Raw genomic sequence first — 20365 nt, 5'->3', positions numbered from 1 at the left:
AGATTAACAAGATTTCTTTATAATAAATAATAGAAATACTCTTGAGAATCCGGGTAATTACCACTGTGGCTTTTGAAAGTAGTCGTGATGAGAGAGCAGAGTGTTTCAGAATGCGGGCCGAGGTACGAAGATTACTAGACATGATACCTTGACTTGGCATCATTACTCGATCATAATTTGTACTCTTTGTCTTTCGTTGTTTCGTGTATTTCTTGGATTCACAGTCAACAAAGAACTGTTTCAACATTTTCTGCTGCTTCTTTACATCATGCATAGCTGATCTGGTGCTACAAGCTTCACACAGATGACGAACAAAACATTATGGTCAAGCTTTTCAAACACTTCCAGTTTTCTTTTATCGTTTTTTGTGTCATGTTAATTAGTTAAGTGCGCCAGGGAGGCAGGTGCACGGTAGGTATGATGTATGGATGAATGGTGAGGAGCTGGACCAGATAAACTTTCTCAAATATCTTGGATCTTCAGTAGCAGTGGATGGAGAAGGTATGAATAGACAGTTTGAGAGTAGAGCACTTGGGATGAATAGAAAGAGAATTTCATATGAAGGGAGAGTAGTGGTGCTGAAGGGAGAGTACGGTGCTGAGATTTGGGGTATGGCAATACTAGATAAGAAGAGATTTAATGTAAGGGAGATGAGCTGTCTAAGGCCAAGGGCAACAAAAATCTAATTAAAAAAAAAAAAAGCCCACTGAAATGCCGGTACGCGAGTAGTCCGAAGCGGTAGTCAAAAATTGACGGATAAATGTCTTGAAACCTCCCTCTTGAAGAAGTTCGAGTCATAGGAAGGTGGAAATACAGAAGCAGGCTGGGAGTTCCAGAGTTTACCAAAGATGAGTGGAGTAACAGGGATGGACAGAATATGAAATAAGGAAAAATCTTTATAACGTGTCCATGTCACTTAGAACAATGAAACTTAAATGAACATGCAGGTGAAACTAAGGCCATGGTGTAGAGGAATGTGCTGCATCTCTCAACTTTTTTCTAACTCCAGTGAGCTCCATCATACTCATAAGTAAATAATACACTGTCTTTCAATTGTTTATAACTGGAATTTGTGGGTAACAGGGTTTTTACTGTGTCTATAGAGTTTCTGTCCAATCACATGCCACCACCTCTAAACATCACTCCTCACGAGTTTCCATGGCAGAATAACTTATAACTGTCCAAGCTGTATGGCTGATCCCCGTAAAGTGACAGCAGGAGTACTCTCTCTTCTCCATCCATGGCCAAGGGGCTGGGAGACTGGTGTGAGTGTGAACGTCACTCGCTTCATAACAGCTAAACATCATACGGGTGTTTCCTATGGGTTAGTATTTTTACAACTTCTAACACTGCTCTCTATCAATAACTTTACAAACCAACTGGATGACTGCACTATTAAAGCAACTGTGTGCATGTGTACAGGAGGATCATGTAAGACAAAGGCAAGCAATAAGTTAATAAAGAACACACACACACACACATACACACACACACACACACACACACACACACAGTAACATTAGTCAAGAATGCTAAAAGGTAAGACGTCAATGGAGATGTATATAAGTATGGCAGATGCTGTGGATATGAGGAGGCGGAGGGAACCTGTGAAGTGTGAGGTCAGTGTTGTACTTCTAGGGAAGGATAGAGAATAGGGAGCATCTATGAAGGCAAGCAATGATGACCAGTTGTCAGAATATTTAAGGAACAGGTGTGGGAAGATGAATAGAAAAACTGACTGATAAATGAGCAAATTAAGCTAGTGGACAAAATAATGGTTATAACTGCAGTGAAGGTAATTACATACATCTCTATATGACAAGGCAAATAGTGCTAGATGGTATAAAACTTCACTGTGGATCAAATAAATTTATTTCTACAAATTACACAGGTTTCACAAATATGGAAACGAATCTAAAGGATGTAAAGCCAATGTGGTTTCCTGTCAGCTTTAAATCTCTTAGAACATTTGTACTGGATATATTAAGTGCTTCATTTTCTCTTCTGAGCGTGCTGTCTTTTGGGGGGCGACCACCTGAAAGGACAAGGAACACTTCATGAGCTTCACTGGTGACATGAGTCCTGAGTGAAGGGTTACTATGAAAATTAGATGCAAGGTAATAAATGGAGAAAATACCAAACTTACCACATTGTTATACTTCATGTTGTGCAGACAAGAATTCCAACCTAAAACCTGTTCCTGCTCCTGTCACTCCATCCCTCTCTGTTTCTCTAATACCCAACTCCCTCTGGATGCATCCCTTCTTCTCTCCTTATCTAAACATTCATGTCTTTAACTAAATAAATAACTTAAGGCATAATTTGGTCTCTTGCTCCGTTACTGTACTGAAATAAGACACCAAACCAAATGGTGAACATTTTTGAATGGTAGTGTCATGTTTCCTTTGCAGCATCACACAAAGTTAAGTGCCTTACATGTCAAGGCCAAAATGACGGTCAGGTGAAGATAAAGTTTGAGATTTATACCTCCAGTCAGTACAGTAAGCTTACAAGTTTTACTCCCAATAATTTCTCATATCTTGCACTTTTATACTATCTATTCCCAGCAAGGCCCATTGAATACTGACATGTAAAAAATACCTAACTCTAAAGTTTCCCAAAAATTTATGTTTTCTCACAAAAATTCCTTGAATGCAACACTACTTACAATGTCAGAACAAAACAGTTAAAAGTTCAACTAACCCATGAATGGGACAGGCCACTGCCTAGATGGTGGGACAGCTGAGGGACACACATTTAATTTAGTGCACAAAAATGTACAGTACTTCAAGTAAATAAGGGCAAGTCATGTCTTGCCCATCCCTACCTTGACCAGTTATTCAAGACCCCATAAACCTCTCCAGACAAAACAACACTATGACCTCAGCAGGCAAAAAATTACCTTAGCAGTGATGTGTCAACGGTTAGTCTTGGTCGCTTGAACTGGGCTGAGTTGATATATTCCTCCACTAGCTTTGGTGTGACACAGATCACATGCTGTCCCTTCCAGTATTTGACCAAATTAATGTTCTGTAGTGTGGAGATGATGTCCTGCTGGGTGATGCTTGTCATTTGGCTGAAAAGAATACATGGAATCAGACAATTGTACTACTTTATCTTTATGAGTCAACAGATATTCATCTTCAGTCACTCATGGAAGTTCATTCAGACTTGTTGCTCTAGTGTGACCTAACTGAACCTAACCAAAACATGAGAGATGAGATACTACATAAATAAAACGAAAATTTACTTACTCTCTCTCTCTCTCTCTCTCTCTCTCTCTCTCTCTCTCTCTCTCTCAAGTTTGATTCCATCACTTTACTAAATGAAGCAAATGAGAGTTAATATCATGACTACCATGACAATGATGATATGATGCTCCAGTTGCTGTTACTACTGAAAATAATGAAGAATCTTAGACATGTATCATCATCACAGTCTCACTTCCCACACTATGCACGGGGACGTTACTAAACATGGCGAGTGAGAAAAAGCAATAGAAATAGTAAAGTCTGTTCATCAGCCAAAGGGAGCCAGTCAGCCATTAATCCTTTGTTAATGGCAATATACAAGTAGTTCTGGAATCATTTGGGCAGTCCTGGATGAGTTCATTAATGCTTTTCCTTACAGATAAGAGAGGTCTCTGCCACTGAATCACAGGCACTAGATGTTTGAACAGCTCCATACCACATTCTGCCATCTGGTGTCATCTGAAATTCCACTCTAAACTTGCACAACATTTAACAAACACTAAGGAGGTGATGCAGTCAAAGTACACGTCCCTCCAATGAAACAGGAGGGCACTTAGAGCTACCTGAGGTCCTTGATGGAGAGTGTGCCCTTGAAGTCCCTCAGAATCTCCAGCAGCACCCACGTCCAATAGGAGCGGTAAGAGAGCTTCCCCAAGTCCGACAATGGCTTCTCAGGGCTGCCTACCACACCCTCCAGCTTGCTCAACTCATAGCTGCAGAGAACATTGAGAATAATAACAGTGAATCCTCAATACAGGGATGTGATATAACAGATTTCAGATAAAATAAACACTACAAATTATTGAACAAGCCTTGCATTTCATGAACTTTTGATAATTTTAGTGGGTGAAGATAATGAACTCTTAGAGCAGTAATTCCCAGACCCATGCTGGTGATGCAAACAAGTGTGTTCCTGTGTGTTTTCCTGGACAATCTAAGAAATTATAAATAAATGATAAACAGGTGTAACATACCAAAGTGACTGGTAATTAACACTAAATGTACACGTTTAGGGTCACAAGGTCACGATTGCAGCCAGAAATTTGAGAACCACTGACCTTGACCCTCCTATCTATACTGCATGATAAAGTAGTTTTTGCTAAATGTGATGGAAAATTGCCATATCAACTTCTTAAATATAAACCAAACAACTTCCTTTGTGTAATGACCTGACTTAGCTAACAGACCTTACAACAATAACTGTCAAATAAAGAACATTTTAAGATATGAACACTGGTCTTCCACTAGAACAGTTTGTTATATCAAAGGCTTACTGTACTTAATCTCTGTAATATGATATCAAATTAAGAAGTACAGCTGTAGTCAAAAGTTAAGTGACCTTCAGTTCTCATTTCCACTGTATTTTGTTTTCCTTAACATTAAATTCCTGATATGCTTAGGATCCAACAGCCAGGTCTTAGAAGGGGACTGTTGGCAGATCTGAGGACTTAAGATTGAAGAAAACAAAAAACCCAATGGAAATGTATCAGGTTATTTAAATCTTGATTCTATCTGTACTTTAAATCAATGTAGACAAACTGCTAAAAAAAGACAAACAAATTTTCTGCAATTTCTGCACATTTAAGAGAATCAAGTGACTCTGATCATAAGTAAACAAAAAATATGAATAGGTTGAACATGATCCAAGTGGCAGTGTGGGAGGCTAAGGCCCTGTACACACAAAGCATCAGTAATATTAATGTCACACTACTGCATGTTTTCCTGCTGCCTGGAAGCTTGAGATTTCCCAGTTACTAAGTAGACTGAGATACATGGATGTGTCTTGAGCCAGACACACACAGTGGCTGCTGTCGTGGTTTGCAGGTGTGGATGTGCCTCATAGACTAATGTGGATTGTGAAAAGAAATAACAAGAAAGGCAGTTGTCCAAGGCCATGCCAGCCTGAGCTTGGTAAATGAATAAATGCAAGTGCAACTGTCCAAATTAGTGATGTTGCAGAGTCCAGTGAATTTCATGTCCATAAATTTAATAGGAATCTATGTAAAGATTAATGAGGTCCTTTATGGCAAAAGCCTGACCTAGAAGAACTGGGGAAGTGGGAGGTGGAGGAAGATTTCTGAGGCAGATTTTTTTTGCTTGAAACATTTTGTCCAGTATGACATTAATTCTTCAGGCAACTGTACATCTTATTTTCCCTAATACTGCTTTATGATGTGATACAGTGTTTAGCATGATTATAGAACACACAGTAATTTTCTGCAGCCAACACCTTACTTTAGTTAATCATCTTCCCTATGTGATTTTTTCTCTTCCCTTGTGTATTTCTGAGAGTTGGCAGCACCTGGATGGGGGGTTCACTCACCTGAAAGCAATGAGTAGCTTCCCGTAACCTTTTCTTTGGAATGGCGGTAGAGTCATGATACACGCCACATTGTTACCATCAGGAGACTCCTTCTCCTGCAAATGTAAGGCTTTGTACTATCTATGTGTGTTTTACTTGCTACAATACATCAGAATCCTGTTTCACTAGATATTATGGGGGGAATTCCTCATAATATGTTTAAATACATCTGTTGGTGATCTTCCCAACCCTCAGCAGGCAGCACCCACCTTGGAGAAGCAGCCCACCAGGTGAGCTCCCTGCTTGTCCACCTCACACAGGATGTAGAACAGGAATGGCTCCACATCAAAGTATAGCGTTTTGTGGTCCAGGAACAGCTTGGCCAGAAGACACAAATTTTGGCAGTAGATCTTGTGGTCTGCCCCATCCACCTCATAGATGCTGAGGGTTCCCTTGCGGTAGATGTCACGGCCAGGTGGTTGTCTCCAGGTGCACTCACTCTGGTGGGGTAAAGAAGACCTGACTCATCCCAGCACAGCAAGGGACACTTACCTCCCCAGCAGGCAATAAACGCACCCTGGAGGACATTCCTACCATACAGGGAGGTGATGTTATAAGGACTTGTGTATCTCAAGTGATGTGGAAAAGTAAAACTGCATGAATGACCTGGTTTTGAAAGATCACTGTCATAGTTTAGTGGGAAGTAATACAATAACATAAGACTGGATGACAAAGAACAGTTATAAGTCTATATGCATCTATACACACCAAAAACTAAACAAGTAAATAAATAATAACAAATAAATGAAACAAATAAAAAAAACTACATACATTAGTAATCAGTTAACTTTTCAGAGTAACAGAATAACACAGCAAACTGACTCAACAATAACGAACAAGATAACCTAACCTTCCTCACTCGCCAACAACAGGAAACACTTACCAGGTGATATCTGTAAGTCTTCTCGAGTCTCATGTACTTGAGGCAGTACTGACAGATGTACAGCTTGGGCACCTTGCCATACTCCTCTGGGTAGGGGCTGAAGTACCACGTGTCTATTTCAAACTTGCCAATCTGTATCCTGTCGATGTACTTCACTTTGGTAATGGCCTCGTGCTCCTTCTCAAGCGCTGCCGTGGTGGGGTCCATGTCGGCGTATGTCTAGAGGGTTATAGCCAGATGTAGTGTTACTCGCCTGCTCGGGACACTTGCTCAGATCTCTCTCTCTCTCTCTCTCTCTCTCTTTGCCGAGGGATTAGGATACAAGACGGCACAGCATGTCACTCAAAAGAACAGCTTGTGACGAAAACAGAGGTTAAAGCAAGGGCAGTGCTACAAGACATGCTGGTGTAATGTGTCGACTCTCTCTGAAGACCATTTCTAAGCATCATAATAAGAAAGGAGTAGATGCAGAAGCAATTATGTTGAATGAGTGACAAAAGACTATTTATAATACTGGTATCATGTACCATGACTCTCCCTGAAGACCATTTCCAAACACTGTAAAAATCAAAACTGAATAAATGCAGAATTATAGTGAATGAGCGTTTAAAAGATTATCTATAACCTCTCGAGTGAAAAAAATATAATTCCAAACATAAAATCCCTTAATTGTACTCATAATTAAATTATACTGATGCAATGGTATTGAAAGGGTTAATGCCTCATCCCTTTACAAACTTTCAGGGATGTAGGCTCCACTTCAGGACAGGAATATTAACCCTTAAAATTTGGACATCTTCTTGAAACACAGTAAATTAGTCCACTCCAACTCAAAATCATACAAAACTATTTACTTTTAGGCCGATAATTTTACTAGACTCAACACGCAGCTCACTGATTTAAAGACAGTAGACCCATGGAACTTTGTAACATCATGAAATCTGGATGTCTTCTTGGAACACAGTAAATTAGTCTACTTCAACTCGAAATCATATGAAACTATTTACTTTTAAGCTGAGAATTTTACTAGACAGAACACACAGCTCACTGATTTTAAGACAATAGACCCATGAAACTTTGTAACATCATGAATTCTTTGCCTAAATAAGAGTATAATACGGCCACCAGATTCAGAGGGTTAACAGGCTAACCAGACCCAAATCCTTTCCTACCAATTTTCCTCAGGAGTAGCAATTTTTATCGACCAACCTTCTTTACATAATACATGTAATAAATAAACAAAAATGCTTGAATAATTATCATGCACTCATATTCACAAGCTTCTTCCAAATATATCTATTATTTTATCCCACCTTACTTCTAGCACCTTATTTGAAGCTCTCTGTTTCATAGCCATCACCATTCAAAAGTAAAAATTCACATACACATCAGTGCTTCCTATAATTTCTGCTAATACCACAAGCCTTTCTATTTTCTTTACTTGTACGCATCTTTAAGACCCATGGACGGTGTTAATATACTTACTGCTTGTATTCACCTAATTCTAGATCAAAAGTGTGTATGTATGAGAGTATACAAGAGTTTAATTAATGAAGGAAGATTATTGATACCTGAAAAATCATGCCTTAAAGGGTTCTGTGTAAACAATGAAGGCAATTTAACTTTGACGTAAGAAAAAAGCCCACTGAATATGTCACCCCTATTTTCAAGCCCATTAACCTGCTGCCTCAGAGTGCCAAGATCACACCGCTCACTTTAATGTACCTTCTGTACGTGGTTGATTTCGTCATGCTTTCTCTTCTGATTTCTTGTGATCTTCCGCCCGGCTGTCTGGTCACTGAGGAGGTCGTGGCCTGTCTTGTCTCCGCGCTGGTACAATTCTGACAAATCAATCCTGAAAGGGAGTTTATGTAAGTTTTCAGCTGGTAAGGACAATATAGATACATGAATACCACAAGAAAATACATGTATATTTGTTAAAAAATATATGCTGCACTAATTTTCATAATGAGAAGTACTGCAACACAGGATGAAAAGTATGAGACAACAATAAGGGAAGTTCCTGGTTCAAGTTCCAACACCGAGTCAGGAAGAGGAGAAAATCATAACATTTGGACTTAAAAATAAAAAAATTAGACAGCTGTAAACCACAATCAACCCTTAGTGTGTCCCAGCCAGAGTAAAGACAGCACTGCCGCACCTTTCCTTGGTGACCCACTCATCCAGGCGGCGGTTGAGGCCATCATAGTGCACATAGTACTCATCCTGCATGTCAATGTCATTGTAGCGCGTCTGGATAATCTCGGCCGCCTCTGTGGGAGGGAAAAAGATATTCTTATAAAAGCCACAGCCACCAGACACCACATGATGCTTTTAAATTAATTATACAATCATTCATGTACTCCAAGTGCTGATCACTAGCATGTTTCATTGTGTAGGTCATAATTGTGAGTACTTTGATCAGTAAATGGGCCAATGACAAGGCAGCAGCAAGACAACTGTACCTGGCAAGATGAAGAATACCACTGTCACTTTGATTATCTAGCAAGGAAAATTATTGATCTCAACACTCATTTTGCAGAGAAGTGGTTATAATGATTTAAACTGCATTTTAACTACAAAACTATGACACTAGTTATTGTTTTTTTGTTATAGACGATTTTGACTATAAAACATGTTGGAAATGCTTAATTTGGCCTCTTCTCTTATCTCCCTACAATCTTGGGGAATCATCAGGAAGCAGGGTTTATGGGCAGGGAACACAGCCCTAACCTAACCTGATCTAACCTAACCTAACCCAGCCTAACCTAATCTTATCTAACCTAACAAGCTACATATATTTCACATAAAAAATATCAATACTTACATTAGACCTGAGTAGACCACTATAGCGGCCACAATTACACGAGAAGAAGAAGAAGAAGGTGCCAATATGGGTGCATTTGTAAAGACAGCAGACACGCATCACCTACCAAAAATGTCCTATATCACGGAAACTACTAATTTGCGACAAAACTTCAATAGAGCACATGTCTTGGTATCCATAGGAGTAACCAAAAATAATACTCCTTAATGTGTAGAGCATTACAATCCTCTCATAAAATAATACCATTAAAAACTTGGCATAATCTAAATAAAGAAAAGTAGTCATCTTGAAATTGATTTTATTTTTTTGTTAAACATTAATGACAGTCAAAAAATTGTATACTTTCAGGTGATCTTGATGACAATTTGATCCCTACATAACAATAAGGGCAACACCCACTAACCAACATGCACCTCAAGAAGAAGGCTCTAATTCAGCTTCCTGTCGCCTAGCTCCTCGCGTAGCCTCCTGAGTGATACTGGTAGGTCAGTACGAGAAATGTGAACACACGGCAGGAGGAGCATGAGTGATGGGAGGGCCGGGGAATGGGTGATGTACTTACGCCAGGTGTCCTCAGAGCGCCGCACCATGTACTGGTCCCCGATGCTCAGTTTGATGTAGTCCCCGTCACCCTTACTCTCATCTCTCTCCTCCCTCTTCTTCTCGCCGTCTGAGGGCAGTACAGGTTCATTTTCCTTGTCTGCATACGCACAGTCTGTATCGTTTCTTGAGATCTCTGGGAGCTTAGCGTCCCCGTCCGCCATTGTTGTTGTTTATACAAAACTGAGGACTACGAGCCCACAAAGAATTTTTAATTTATTTCTTCTTCTTTTTTTTTGCATACATTTAAAAATCCCCATAATAAATTAATTATAAAAAAATTATGAATAACTTTTATCAACAACGTTTTCTTTTTACTACCAACAATTTTAACCATGAACACCTGTAGGCTTACATCATCAATATTTTAGTTCATTGTTATTGAATGTATCACAATTGTAAGGTAGCGGCTTGTCAATTAAAAACAAATGTCACATCTGTAAATTACATATCTAACGATAGGGCCCCCTTGATGGTGTGTGTGTGTGTGTGTGTGTGTGTGGTAGTAGTGAGTAGTAGTAGTAACAGTAGTAGTAATAGTAGTAATGGGAGGAGGAGGAGAAGGAGGAGGAGGGGGAAAAAGAAGAAAGAGTAGCACCAGCAACAACAACAGCAGCAGCAGCAGCAGTAGTAACAGTAGTAGTAGTAGTAGTAGTAGTAGTAGTAGTAGTAGTAGTAGTAGTAGTAGTAGTATGTATGTATGTATGTATGCATGTATGCAGTACGCCTATAATAAACTAATGTCACTCCACAGTTTTCAAGGTCAACAGTGATCAAGGCTCTCCGTTGATCACGTAGGCTGTCGAAATTCATCAATAATATCATTTTTTTCGAGACATAAACAGGTGACAAGTAACAAACAACAGCTAACAGGTAATAGGAAGAAAATAACAGGTAACATATTACACGTAACAGGTAACAAATATTGCAAGAAACAATAAACAAATAAAATTTAATATCAGATGAAAAAAAAATATATAACAAAAAATAACAAATAATATAGCTAGCAACATGTAACAGGTATAACAGGTAACAGTAACAATCTATATTAAAATCCCACATGCCCCTTATCATTTTACTTTCCAAGGACGTATATTGCAATTAACCAACACCTCACAGCACCAACAAAACCTTCTTAACCTGAACACCCCCTTATCATAACACCATGATGTATAGAGGAGGCAATGCTATATAAAATCCTATGAAATAAAATCCTCCACTAGCAACTGACGCTTCAGATTCCCCAAAGATCTGCCTGGCCATAAAAACACCGCAACCTCTATCTTATATATGATCAGAAGAGCTATATTTCACTAACCTTATAGTGACATAGGCTTGGATAGCATAATTTTATCGGGTTTTTGGTACACAGCGATGCTCTTTTGTTATATGGGGAGAGTGGCGGCGGAGAGCTGCGCCATCTATAGCTGGAGTTCGGGGTGCCGCCAGCCAGTACAGGGTTGGCCGGCGGGGTCAGTGTACGGTGTTTCTGTGTCTCCGCTCCGAACTATTGAATATACCTGAAGAACTGCGCGTTACTCCGAGGGCAATGGGGTGAGTGCACTGTGCGGAACCTTAGCTAGCCGAGCCGCGTGCCCTGGATACGTGGGGGGGAGGGAAAGAGGGATTTTGACCCAGAAATATCGATTGGGAAGGTAACCAACCCAGCTGTACCAGGGAGTTGTGGGCCCTCGTCTGCTCTCCTCGTATTTATGGCGTTTTTAGCCTTGTTTTGCCCATCCCGTGGTCACTGTAGGGCCTGGTGCTGCCGGGGGGGACGCTGCCTGAAGGGGGAGAGTGTGGGTGAAGCAGGAGGAGGCGCAGGGTGATGAAGAAGGTAGGAGCCGAGGAGGAAGAGAGAGACTTCCTCCTCCTCCTACTCCTCCTCTCCTTCCCCCGTCCTCCTCCTCCTCCTACTCCTCCTCCTCGTCCTCCTCTTCTCTTCTCTCCTCGCCATGGGCCCAGACAAGTCCGTTCTTTCTATAGTCTTCCTTCTAATCCTCCTCTCTCTCTCTCTGTGTGTGTGTGTGTGTGTGTGTGTGTGTGAACATTATTATACAGTGTGGGTTAGTCATATTTTGATCACCCAGTATTGTGGAATCTATGTTTAATCCTTATTTACCCCCCTGTGTGTGTGTGTGTGTGTGTGTGTGTGTGTGTGTGTGTGTGTGGCCGGCCCTCTCGCATGCCACACAGTCTTACTACACATTTTGAAGTCCACTCAGCTGTCAGGACACAAGTAAATCATTGTGTAGCCGTCACTCAGTCAGTTTGTCGGCCTCTCTCTGTCTGTTTGTCTATGTGTGTGTGTGTGTGTGTGTGTGTTGTCTTCCTTCTGGTGGTGGTGTGTAGATGGTGTGTGTGTGTGTGTGTATAGGGATATGTTCATCTTAGGACACACACACACACACACACACACACACACACACACACACACACACACACACACACACACACACACACACACACACACACACACTAAAAAAAAATAGATATATAAACTAAAAATCTATTATTCTAAACCTAACAAATCAGTGACGAATGTGTGTGTTTGTGCGTGTGTGTGTGTGTGTGCGTGTGTGTGTGCGTGGTAGCCGATTAAGATTAGCAGACCACACACGGGCCGTCCATAGCAGTAGGATAAAGGTGCGTTGCCACTACTACTACTGCTGCTGCTGCCTCTGCTGCTGCTGCTGCTGCTGCTGCTGCTACTCGCCGGCCCTTAGCTGGGGGTGCATATTAAACAGTATACAAGCTGTTTTCCTGTTGCTGTTTGTAGTATGCGGGGGGAGGGAGGGAGGGGGGGTGTAGCAGTGATTTAATTAGGTAACGTGTAGCAAGTTTAGTCAATAATTGTTTAATAAAAAGAAAAACGATCTCTCTCTCTCTCTCTCTCTCTCTCTCTCTCTCTCTCTCTCTCTCTCTCTCTCTCTCTCTCTTGGTAATCACCCTCCAATGCGCATTTAGTCACCGTGATTATTATTCTCTCGACATTTCCCGCCTCGCCGAGTGTCTTGCTGAAATACTGGACACCTGAATATTGGTTCCTGCATTGCCTTTCATCTCCCTGGAATGATTATTAGGTTGTTTATGTGTGGATCAGACTGGGTGTGTGTGTGTGTGTGTGTGTGTGTGTGTGTTGGTGTAGCTTCATATTTCAATGGGGTTTACTTATCATTTAGTTACAGTGACTTCAGAAGCTGGTGGTGGTGGTGTTGTTTGTGTTATCAGTGTTTGTGTTTGGACAAGATTGGGTTCAGTTACTTGTGTTGTGTTGTGTTGTGTTGTGTCTTTTGGTAGCTATGTTCATATTGTGTTGTGATTATTAATGTTTTTTTTATTTTTATTTTTTTCTGTGTGTGGATGTAAGTAAACACCTGTGATTTTTCTGTGTGTGTGTGTGTGTGTGTGTGTGTGTGTGTGTGTGTGTGTGTGTGTGTGTGTGTGTGTGTGAGTGAGTGAGAGTCAGTGGGAGAACAAGGCCAGGCAGATACATTATCAAGGTCATTTAAGATCGTTTTTATCATAATTTTGTCCAGAAATGTTAATGTTTTTTGCCACTGTCTGACTGTCTGCCTGCCTGCCTGTCTGTCTCTATTCTCTCTCTCTCTCTCTCTCTCTCTCTCTCTCTCCTCTCTCTCTCTCTCTCTCTCTGGTAATGATAAAAAAATTCTGTTTTAAAATTGGAACATTAAAATGAAATATGTTTAGAATAATTATGAAATTAAAACTATAAATACCTACTTATAAATGGTATGAAATAGAAGTGAGAGAGAGAGAGAGAGAGAGAGAGAGAGAGAGAGAGAGAGAGAGAGAGAGAGAGAGGAAGGAAAAGGATAGATAAGTATGTGTGTGTGTATGTGTGTGTGTGTGTGTGTGTGTGTGTGTGTGTGTGTGTGTGTGTGTGTGTGTGTGTGTAAGGGGAGGGGAGGAGCAGATAGATTGAGTCAGATAAGGTTGGTTATGGTCACGTCCCTTAAACAGCCTTTGCCCAACACCTACCTTCCTCTCTCTCCTCTCTCTCTCTCTCTCTCTCTCTCTCTCTCTCTCTCTCTCTCTCTCTCTCTCTCTCTCTCTCTCTCTCTCTCTCTCTCTCTCTCTCTCTCTCTCACAACTTCCCAACACCTGTGGAAATTGCCGGTGTCAGCTCGCAAAGTTTTCCCCTTCCCTCTTTCTCTCTCTCCTACTCACTCTTTCCCTCCTCTCTCTCTGTTTTCCCTTGTTTTTCCCTTCCTTCACATTTTCTCCATAACTTCTCTTTCCCCGGTTTGATTGATTTTTTTTTTTTTTTTTTTTTTTTTTTGTTCATGTGTTGGATTGTAAAGTATTAGTAGTGGTGGTGGTGGTGGTGGTGATCTTGCATGACGTGTGTGTACGTAGTGACTAGGAGCAGCAAGAGTGACTAGGCTGATGTTGCATAAGAGGTGTTACTGGTTTATTAATAGAAATATTTATACCTACCTTTACCACCACCACCACTGCTACCACCACCACCACCACCACTACTACCACTACTACTTTGGTGGTGTGGTGGAGAGAAGGAGTGGACTACATTGTGGTGGATGGTGAAGGGAAGTGGAGGAAAATAAATTGTGGTGCGGTGAGGGAGGTGGAGGAAAAATTGTGGTGCATTGAGGGAGGTGGAGGGAAAATTGTGGTGCAGTGAGGGAGGTGGAGGAAAAAATTGTCCTGCAATGAGGGAGATGGAGGGAAAATTGTCTTACTGAGGGAGGTGGAGGAAAAAAAAACTTCCATTGAAGGAAAAGGAAATAAAAATTTTCTGCAAGAGAGAGAGAGAGAGAGAGAGAGAGAGAGAGAGAGAGAGAGAGAGAGAGAGAGAGAGAGAGAGAGAGAGAGAGACTAAGCCTCAACACACTCCCTTCCCCTCCACCCCTTCCACCCCCCTCAATAACCTTTCCCCCACCCCCCAAACACCACTGAAATGAAAGAGAGGCTTGGCAGGGGGTGGATAGGTGAGGTGGGGTGGGTGGATAATACTCCCCCATCCACCCCCCCCCCCAGTGTAGTGGAGGAGGGGGAGTGTATGGTAACTAATTTAGTTGCCCTGTTTTTTTTTTCCTTGATTTTTGTTTCCCTTTTATTAATTTCTTTCCTTTGTTTTCTGTTCCTCTTTGGTTTTCATCGTTTTCCTTCTTTCCTTCTCTTTTTTCTCTCTCTTCCTCTCCTAGGTTGTGTTTTTCCTTCTGTAACTTTTCTTTATTTTGTTTCATAATTTTCTTTCTTTTTGTTTTCATTATTCTTTTTTTTATTGTAGTGCCATTATTTTTTTCTCCTTTCTTCCCTTTCTCTCTCTTTCTTTCTATTCTTCCCTTTTTTTTTTACTTCTCTCTTCCTATCTTTTTATTCCATTCCCCTTCTTCTCCATCCCTCCCTTCCCTTATCTATCCTTCCTATTTCTCCCCATTTCTTTTCCCCATCCCTTCCATTCACTATAATATTTCCCCCTTTTCCTTTTCCCCTCCCCTCCCCTCCTCCTTTCCCCCCTCAGGCCTTCATCTGTATACTAACCCATTCCTCTCACTGCACATTCAATTAACTCCCCATCACTAGCCCAGGTAAGGAGTAGAAAGCATCCTGTTGTTTGTTCTTCCTTGGTGTTCCCTTGTGTTTTCTTCCCCCATCGACTTTCACCAGTAGGATTGTGTACAGGAGGGGCAGCAGGTGTTCCCCTCTCAGGTGTATGCATTACCTGTGGCAACACCTGGTATTTCTTGCGCCCCTGGGAGGTGTAGTGTGTAGGTGTGTACTATGGTCTCTCTCTCTCTCTCTCTCTCTCTCTCTCTCTCTCTCTCTCTCTCTCTCTCTCTCTCTCTCTCTCTCTCTCTCTCTCTCTCTCTCTCTCTCTTGTGAAGGAGGCTAAACAGGTACGTTGTGTATGTGGAGAGAGAGAGAGAGAGAGAGAGAGAGAGAGAGAGAGAGAGAGAGAGAGAGAGAGAGAGAGAGAGAGGGTTAACAATCTTGAGCCGCCAGCTGAGTGGTGTTGCCCATAGAGTGGTGGTGCTGATGGTGATGGTGAATCCGCCTCCAGCCTGACGAGGTGATGAAGGGGTGCGGAGGGAGGCTGGCTGGTGGTGGTGGTGGTGGTGGTGATGGTGGTGGTGAGAAGGATGGGAGTGGTGGTGGTGGTGGTGGTGGTGGTGAGCAGGCATCAGCTGACTCCTTGTGTTCCCAGAGAGAGCATTGGGGATCTGACATCATGCTCTCTCTCTCTCTCTCTCTCTCTCTCTCTCTCTCTCTCTCTCTCTCTCTCTCTCTCTCTCTCTCTCTCTCTCTCTCTCTCTCTCTCTCTCTCTCTCTCTCTCTCAGTTCCGGAGGTGGTGGCGAGTGGAGTGACAGTGTGTGTGTGTGTGTGTGTGTGTGTGTGTGTGTGTGTGTGTGTGTGTGTGTGTGTGTGTGTGTGTGTGTGTGTGTGTGGCAGAGGTAGCAGTGGTGGTGGTGGTGGTGGTGGTGGCGGCGGCAGGGGCAGGGGCGGCAGGGCACAGGTGGAGAGCATGATGAAGAGTGACGTGGGTGCAGGAGGCGGCAGGCATGGATAGAGAGAGAGAGAGAGAGAGAGAGAGAGAGAGAGAGAGAGAGAGAGAGAGAGAGAGAGAGAGAGAGAGGAAGTGGAAGTTACGGCACACGACATTCTCCCCTCCCTCACCCCCACCCCTCCTCCCCCTCCCCTCCCTCACCACCCTCACCACACCATGACCCTTTGCAATGATGGTGATGGTGATGGTGATGGTGATGGTGATGGTGAAAGGTATTATACTGTCACTTTTCATGCCGCCGTCACCTGTGTGTTCTTGGTCGTGATGGTGACGAAGGGGTGATCATTGTGACGGATGGCATGGCGGGGGGAGGGGAGAGGTGGATGGTGCGGGTGGGTGAGTGGAAGGCGTGATTGCTTGCATGGGCGTGGGCGTGGCGGCGGGCGTGTGTTTGCGGTGCGTGGCTGAATGATTGACGTGTGAAAACAGCGGTGTGGTGTGGTGTGGTGTGGCGGGGTGTTGTGGTGTGTGGGTGTTGCGTCCCTCGTTTGGTGGTGTTGCTTTAGGGAGGGTGGGCATACACACACACACACACACACACACACACACACACACACACACACACACACACACACACACACACACACACACACACACACACAGATGGATAGATGGAAAGACAAACAGACAAACAGACAAACAGATAGATAAGTTGATAGGTATATACTCGTAGTTTGCTGGCTACACATCAATTACAACTCCAAGTACAGTGAAATTAAAGAACAATATCCATTAACTTTACTGTCTTTAGTTGGTTGTAATAATATGCTGGGTTGGGTTAGGTTAGGTTAGTTAGGTTAGGTTAGGTTAGGTTAGGTTAGGGTTAGGTTAGGTTAGGTTAGTTAGGTTGGGTTAGGTTGGGTTTGGTTAGGTTAGGTTAGGTTAGGGTTAAGTTAGGTTTGGTTAGGTTGGGTTAGGTTGGGTTAGGTTAGGTTAGGTTAGGTTGGGTTAGGTCAGGTTGGGTTAGGTTAGGTTGGGTTAGGTTGGGTTTGGTTGGGTTAGGTTAGGTTAGGTTGGGTTAGGTTAGGTTAGGTTAGGTTAGGGTTAAGTTAGGTTAGGTTAGGTTGAGTTAGGTTAGGTTAGGTTGGGTTAGGTTAGGTTAGGTTAGGTTACGTTAGGTTAGGTTAATTTCGAAACAAGTAACATGTACACCCAAATCTTGTAAGACTGGAAGAAATACTAAGTACAGTAATATTTATTTGTTTATTTTGTTTATTAGTGTCATCCATCTGTCTGTCTGTCTGTGTGTGTGTGTGTGTGTGTGTGTGTGTGTGTGTGTGTGTGTGTGTGTGTTATCAGTGTGTTATCAGTGTGGTATGCTACGTATTTATAGGAGAAAGATACTGATGATTTGATAAACTTAGGAACTGTCTACCTCTTTTTATTTTCTCCTGTTTTTTTTTATTTATTTATTTTATTATTATTTTCGAGAAAGGAGAATCAAGATATTTGGAATTAAACTGGCCAACCATTTTATTTATTTATTTATTTATTTATTTTCTTGCTCCCATCATTACTTTTTTTGGAAGTGGCAAATTAACTAGATTTTCCCCTCTTTTTTTCCTCTTCCTTCTTTATTTTCTTTTCCCTTGACCTTTCTCCTTGACACTCGAAAAAAAAAGTGCATTGAAGCAGGAAAGGATGCAGGCACCCTGAGAGAGAGAGAGAGAGAGAGAGAGAGAGAGAGAGAGAGAGAGAGAGAGAGAGAGAGAGAGAGAGAGAGAGAGAGAGAGAGAGAGTTGGGGTATGGTACATGAAGGGTTGGTTGATGGAATGCAAAGGTGTTGGGTATGAGGGAGGGAGAGAGAAAAGGGGGAGGGGGGCAGGTGCGAGGTGAGGCTGGACACCTGTTTGACAGCGTGATGTGTGTGTGTGTGTGTGTGTGTGTGTGTGTGTGTGTGTGTGTGTGTGTGTGTGTGTGTGTGTGTGTGTGGCGCCTTCCGGTTTTGGTATCTATCCTTGGGTCACTGGCCTCTGCTTGGCACTCTCTCTCTCTCTCTCTCTCTCTCTCTCTCTCTCTCTCTCTCTCTCTCTCTCTCTCTCTCTCTCTCTCTCTCACGCCATTCACTGTGAAGGTGACTGAATGGTTGCTTATCGTTGTTGTTGTTGTTGTTGTTGTTGTTGTTGTTGTTGTTCTGGGAGTGATACTGGCTCTTTTCTGGTGTAGCTGTTGTTGTTGTTGTTGTTGTTGTTGTTGTTGTTATTATTATTATTATTATTATTATTATTATTATTATTATTATTATTATTATTATTATTATTATTATTATTTTATTGTTATTATTACTATTATTGTTATTATTGTTGTTATTATCAGTTTCGAATTTTTACTTAAATGATGTTCATACTTTTCTGGAGACAGGTTAGAGAGAGAGAGAGAGAGAGAGAGAGAGAGAGAGAGAGAGAGAGAGAGAGAGAGAGAGAGAGAGAGAGACCATCGCAGGGTCCACAAATATTAGGTGTGGGTTTATGGTGAAGGGAAGGGAAGGGAGAGGAGAGGAGAGGAGAGGAGTGCCCGTACAGGTCTATCACTCATTCTAACTGATCCTTTTCTTTCTCCCCACCACCACCACCACCACCGCCACCACCACCACCACCACCACCGCGGCTGCAGCAGAGGTGGTACAGCACAACCCGGTGCCACCCAGGGAGGAGCAACAGATACCCTGCGTACCACCACCACCACCACCACCACCACCACCGCCACCACCGCCGCTAGTAGCCTCAGTGCCCTAGCTGCGGGGGACTTGTGACGAGGGGGGCGCCCCAGTGTGTGTTATCAATCCCCGCCATCACCACCACCACCACCACCACTGTTACTACTCCTCATGTGCCTTCATCCACGCCCGACGCTTTGCTCACCATCCGTCACCACCACCTCCACCGTCACCACCACCGCCGCCGCCGCCGCCGCCGTCACAGTTATCACCACCAGTCCCGCGCGACGCTGAATCAATAGCAGTGTGTTTGTTTCTTCCTCTTCCTGATCTTGATTGTGAAAAAGAGAGTTTCATCATCAGTTTCCGTGCGAGTCGGTCTGCCAGTCAGTCTGCCAGTCAGTCAGCAGTCGTTGCTTACCGTTTGTCTGTCCGTCAGTTAGCTGGTTGGTGTGGTGGAGGCGGTGATCAGTCTACGGGTGTTGCGCCGCGGGTTGGTTGGTGTGGTAGTGTGGTGCTGTGATCGGTGATCGTGGCGGCGCTGCGTCACGTGGCTGCTACGGATCGGCTGGTCCTGGGAGATGCCCGGCAGGTGACGCGCCCTTCCGCCCGAGCCGCCCACCGCCCTGCCCGCCGCCCGCCCACCCACCCCGGCCTCACATGGCGCCTTAAGTGAAACCGGTTCTTCCGTGCATGCGTGCGTGAGTGTGTTGACAGTATTAGCTAAGGACACCACTCCCTCCCGATGATGGGTGACGGGCAGGAGGATGCGGGGGGAGGAGGAGGAGGAGGGGGAGGAGAAACTAGTAGCGGAGGAGGAGGAGGAGGAGGAGGAGGAGGAGGAGGAGGAGGAGGTGGTGGAGGAGGAAGTGGTAGTGGTGGTGAAGAAAAGGGAACAGTGGACCTCGTGCCCACCACCTCAGCCGCGCCGAGCACCAGCAGCATCGGCGGAGGCAGCGCCGCGGAGCACCGCCTGCAGGAGTTGGAGCGGCTGTTCCTGGCCGGCCCTGGCGAGGCGGCCGGCCAGTCCTTCTCTGTGGAGACGCTGCTCGACGTGCTGCTCGTGCTCTTCGACGAGTGCACCAACTCCTCCCTCCGCCGAGAGAAGACCGTCTCGGACTTCATCGAATTCGGTGAGTACCCGACACTGCCTTGTCTGTGCTGCTCTGTGGGTGGTGTGTTTGTTGCTTCGTTGGGAAGGGTGTGTGTGTCGCGGGAGGGGAAGGGGACG

General features: G+C 43.4%; 2 protein-coding genes across 14 annotated transcripts in view; one reads left to right on the top strand and one right to left on the bottom strand.

Moving 5' to 3' along the window:
* Positions 1-1856: 1856 nt before the first annotated feature.
* On the bottom strand, positions 1857-10119 carry LOC135092025 (histone acetyltransferase KAT8-like). Its single transcript, XM_063990192.1, has 9 exons — positions 9886-10119; positions 8658-8769; positions 8222-8351; positions 6497-6715; positions 5823-6053; positions 5575-5669; positions 3815-3964; positions 2903-3076; positions 1857-2035 (listed from the first exon to the last, which is right to left on the bottom strand). The coding sequence occupies exons 1-9, from the start codon at positions 10085-10087 to the stop codon at positions 1993-1995; spliced, it is 1356 nt and encodes a 451-aa protein (XP_063846262.1). The 5' UTR covers positions 10088-10119; the 3' UTR covers positions 1857-1992.
* Positions 10120-11334: 1215 nt separating this feature from the next.
* LOC135091489 (serine/threonine-protein kinase Genghis Khan-like) overlaps positions 11335-20365 on the top strand; it is a 126565-nt gene continuing 117534 nt past the window's right edge. For 12 of the 13 annotated variants that reach the window (XR_010262714.1, XM_063990075.1, XM_063989579.1 and 9 more), the window contains exons 1-2: positions 11335-11477; positions 19092-20267. Coding sequence is in view for 12 of the 13 variants with exons in the window: in XM_063990075.1 (XP_063846145.1) it covers positions 19880-20267 (388 nt within the window). In the remaining variant the exon portion in view is untranslated. The remainder of the gene's footprint in view (positions 11478-19091; positions 20268-20365) is intronic. The other variant, XM_063989281.1, reaches the window with a different exon arrangement.

The sequence above is a fragment of the Scylla paramamosain genome, chromosome 1 (assembly GCF_035594125.1).
Source record: "Scylla paramamosain isolate STU-SP2022 chromosome 1, ASM3559412v1, whole genome shotgun sequence".
In the NCBI taxonomy this organism is placed as follows: domain Eukaryota; kingdom Metazoa; phylum Arthropoda; class Malacostraca; order Decapoda; family Portunidae; genus Scylla; species Scylla paramamosain.
The sequence above is the reverse complement of the archived record's forward strand: the minus strand, read 5'-3'. Positions and strand labels throughout refer to the sequence as shown.

Bases quoted from the DNA above. Each gene is read 5' to 3' on its own strand.
- LOC135092025 (XM_063990192.1), bottom strand. From the start codon at position 10,087: ATGGCGGACGGGGACGCTAAGCTCCCAGAGATCTCAAGAAACGATACA. The intron at 6,716-8,221 runs GTACATTAAAGT...ATAACCCTCTAG, and splicing joins AAATCAACCACGTACAGAAG to ACATACGCCGACATGGACCC. The intron at 3,077-3,814 runs GTAGCTCTAAGT...TATTCTTTTCAG, and splicing joins CTCTCCATCAAGGACCTCAG to CCAAATGACAAGCATCACCC.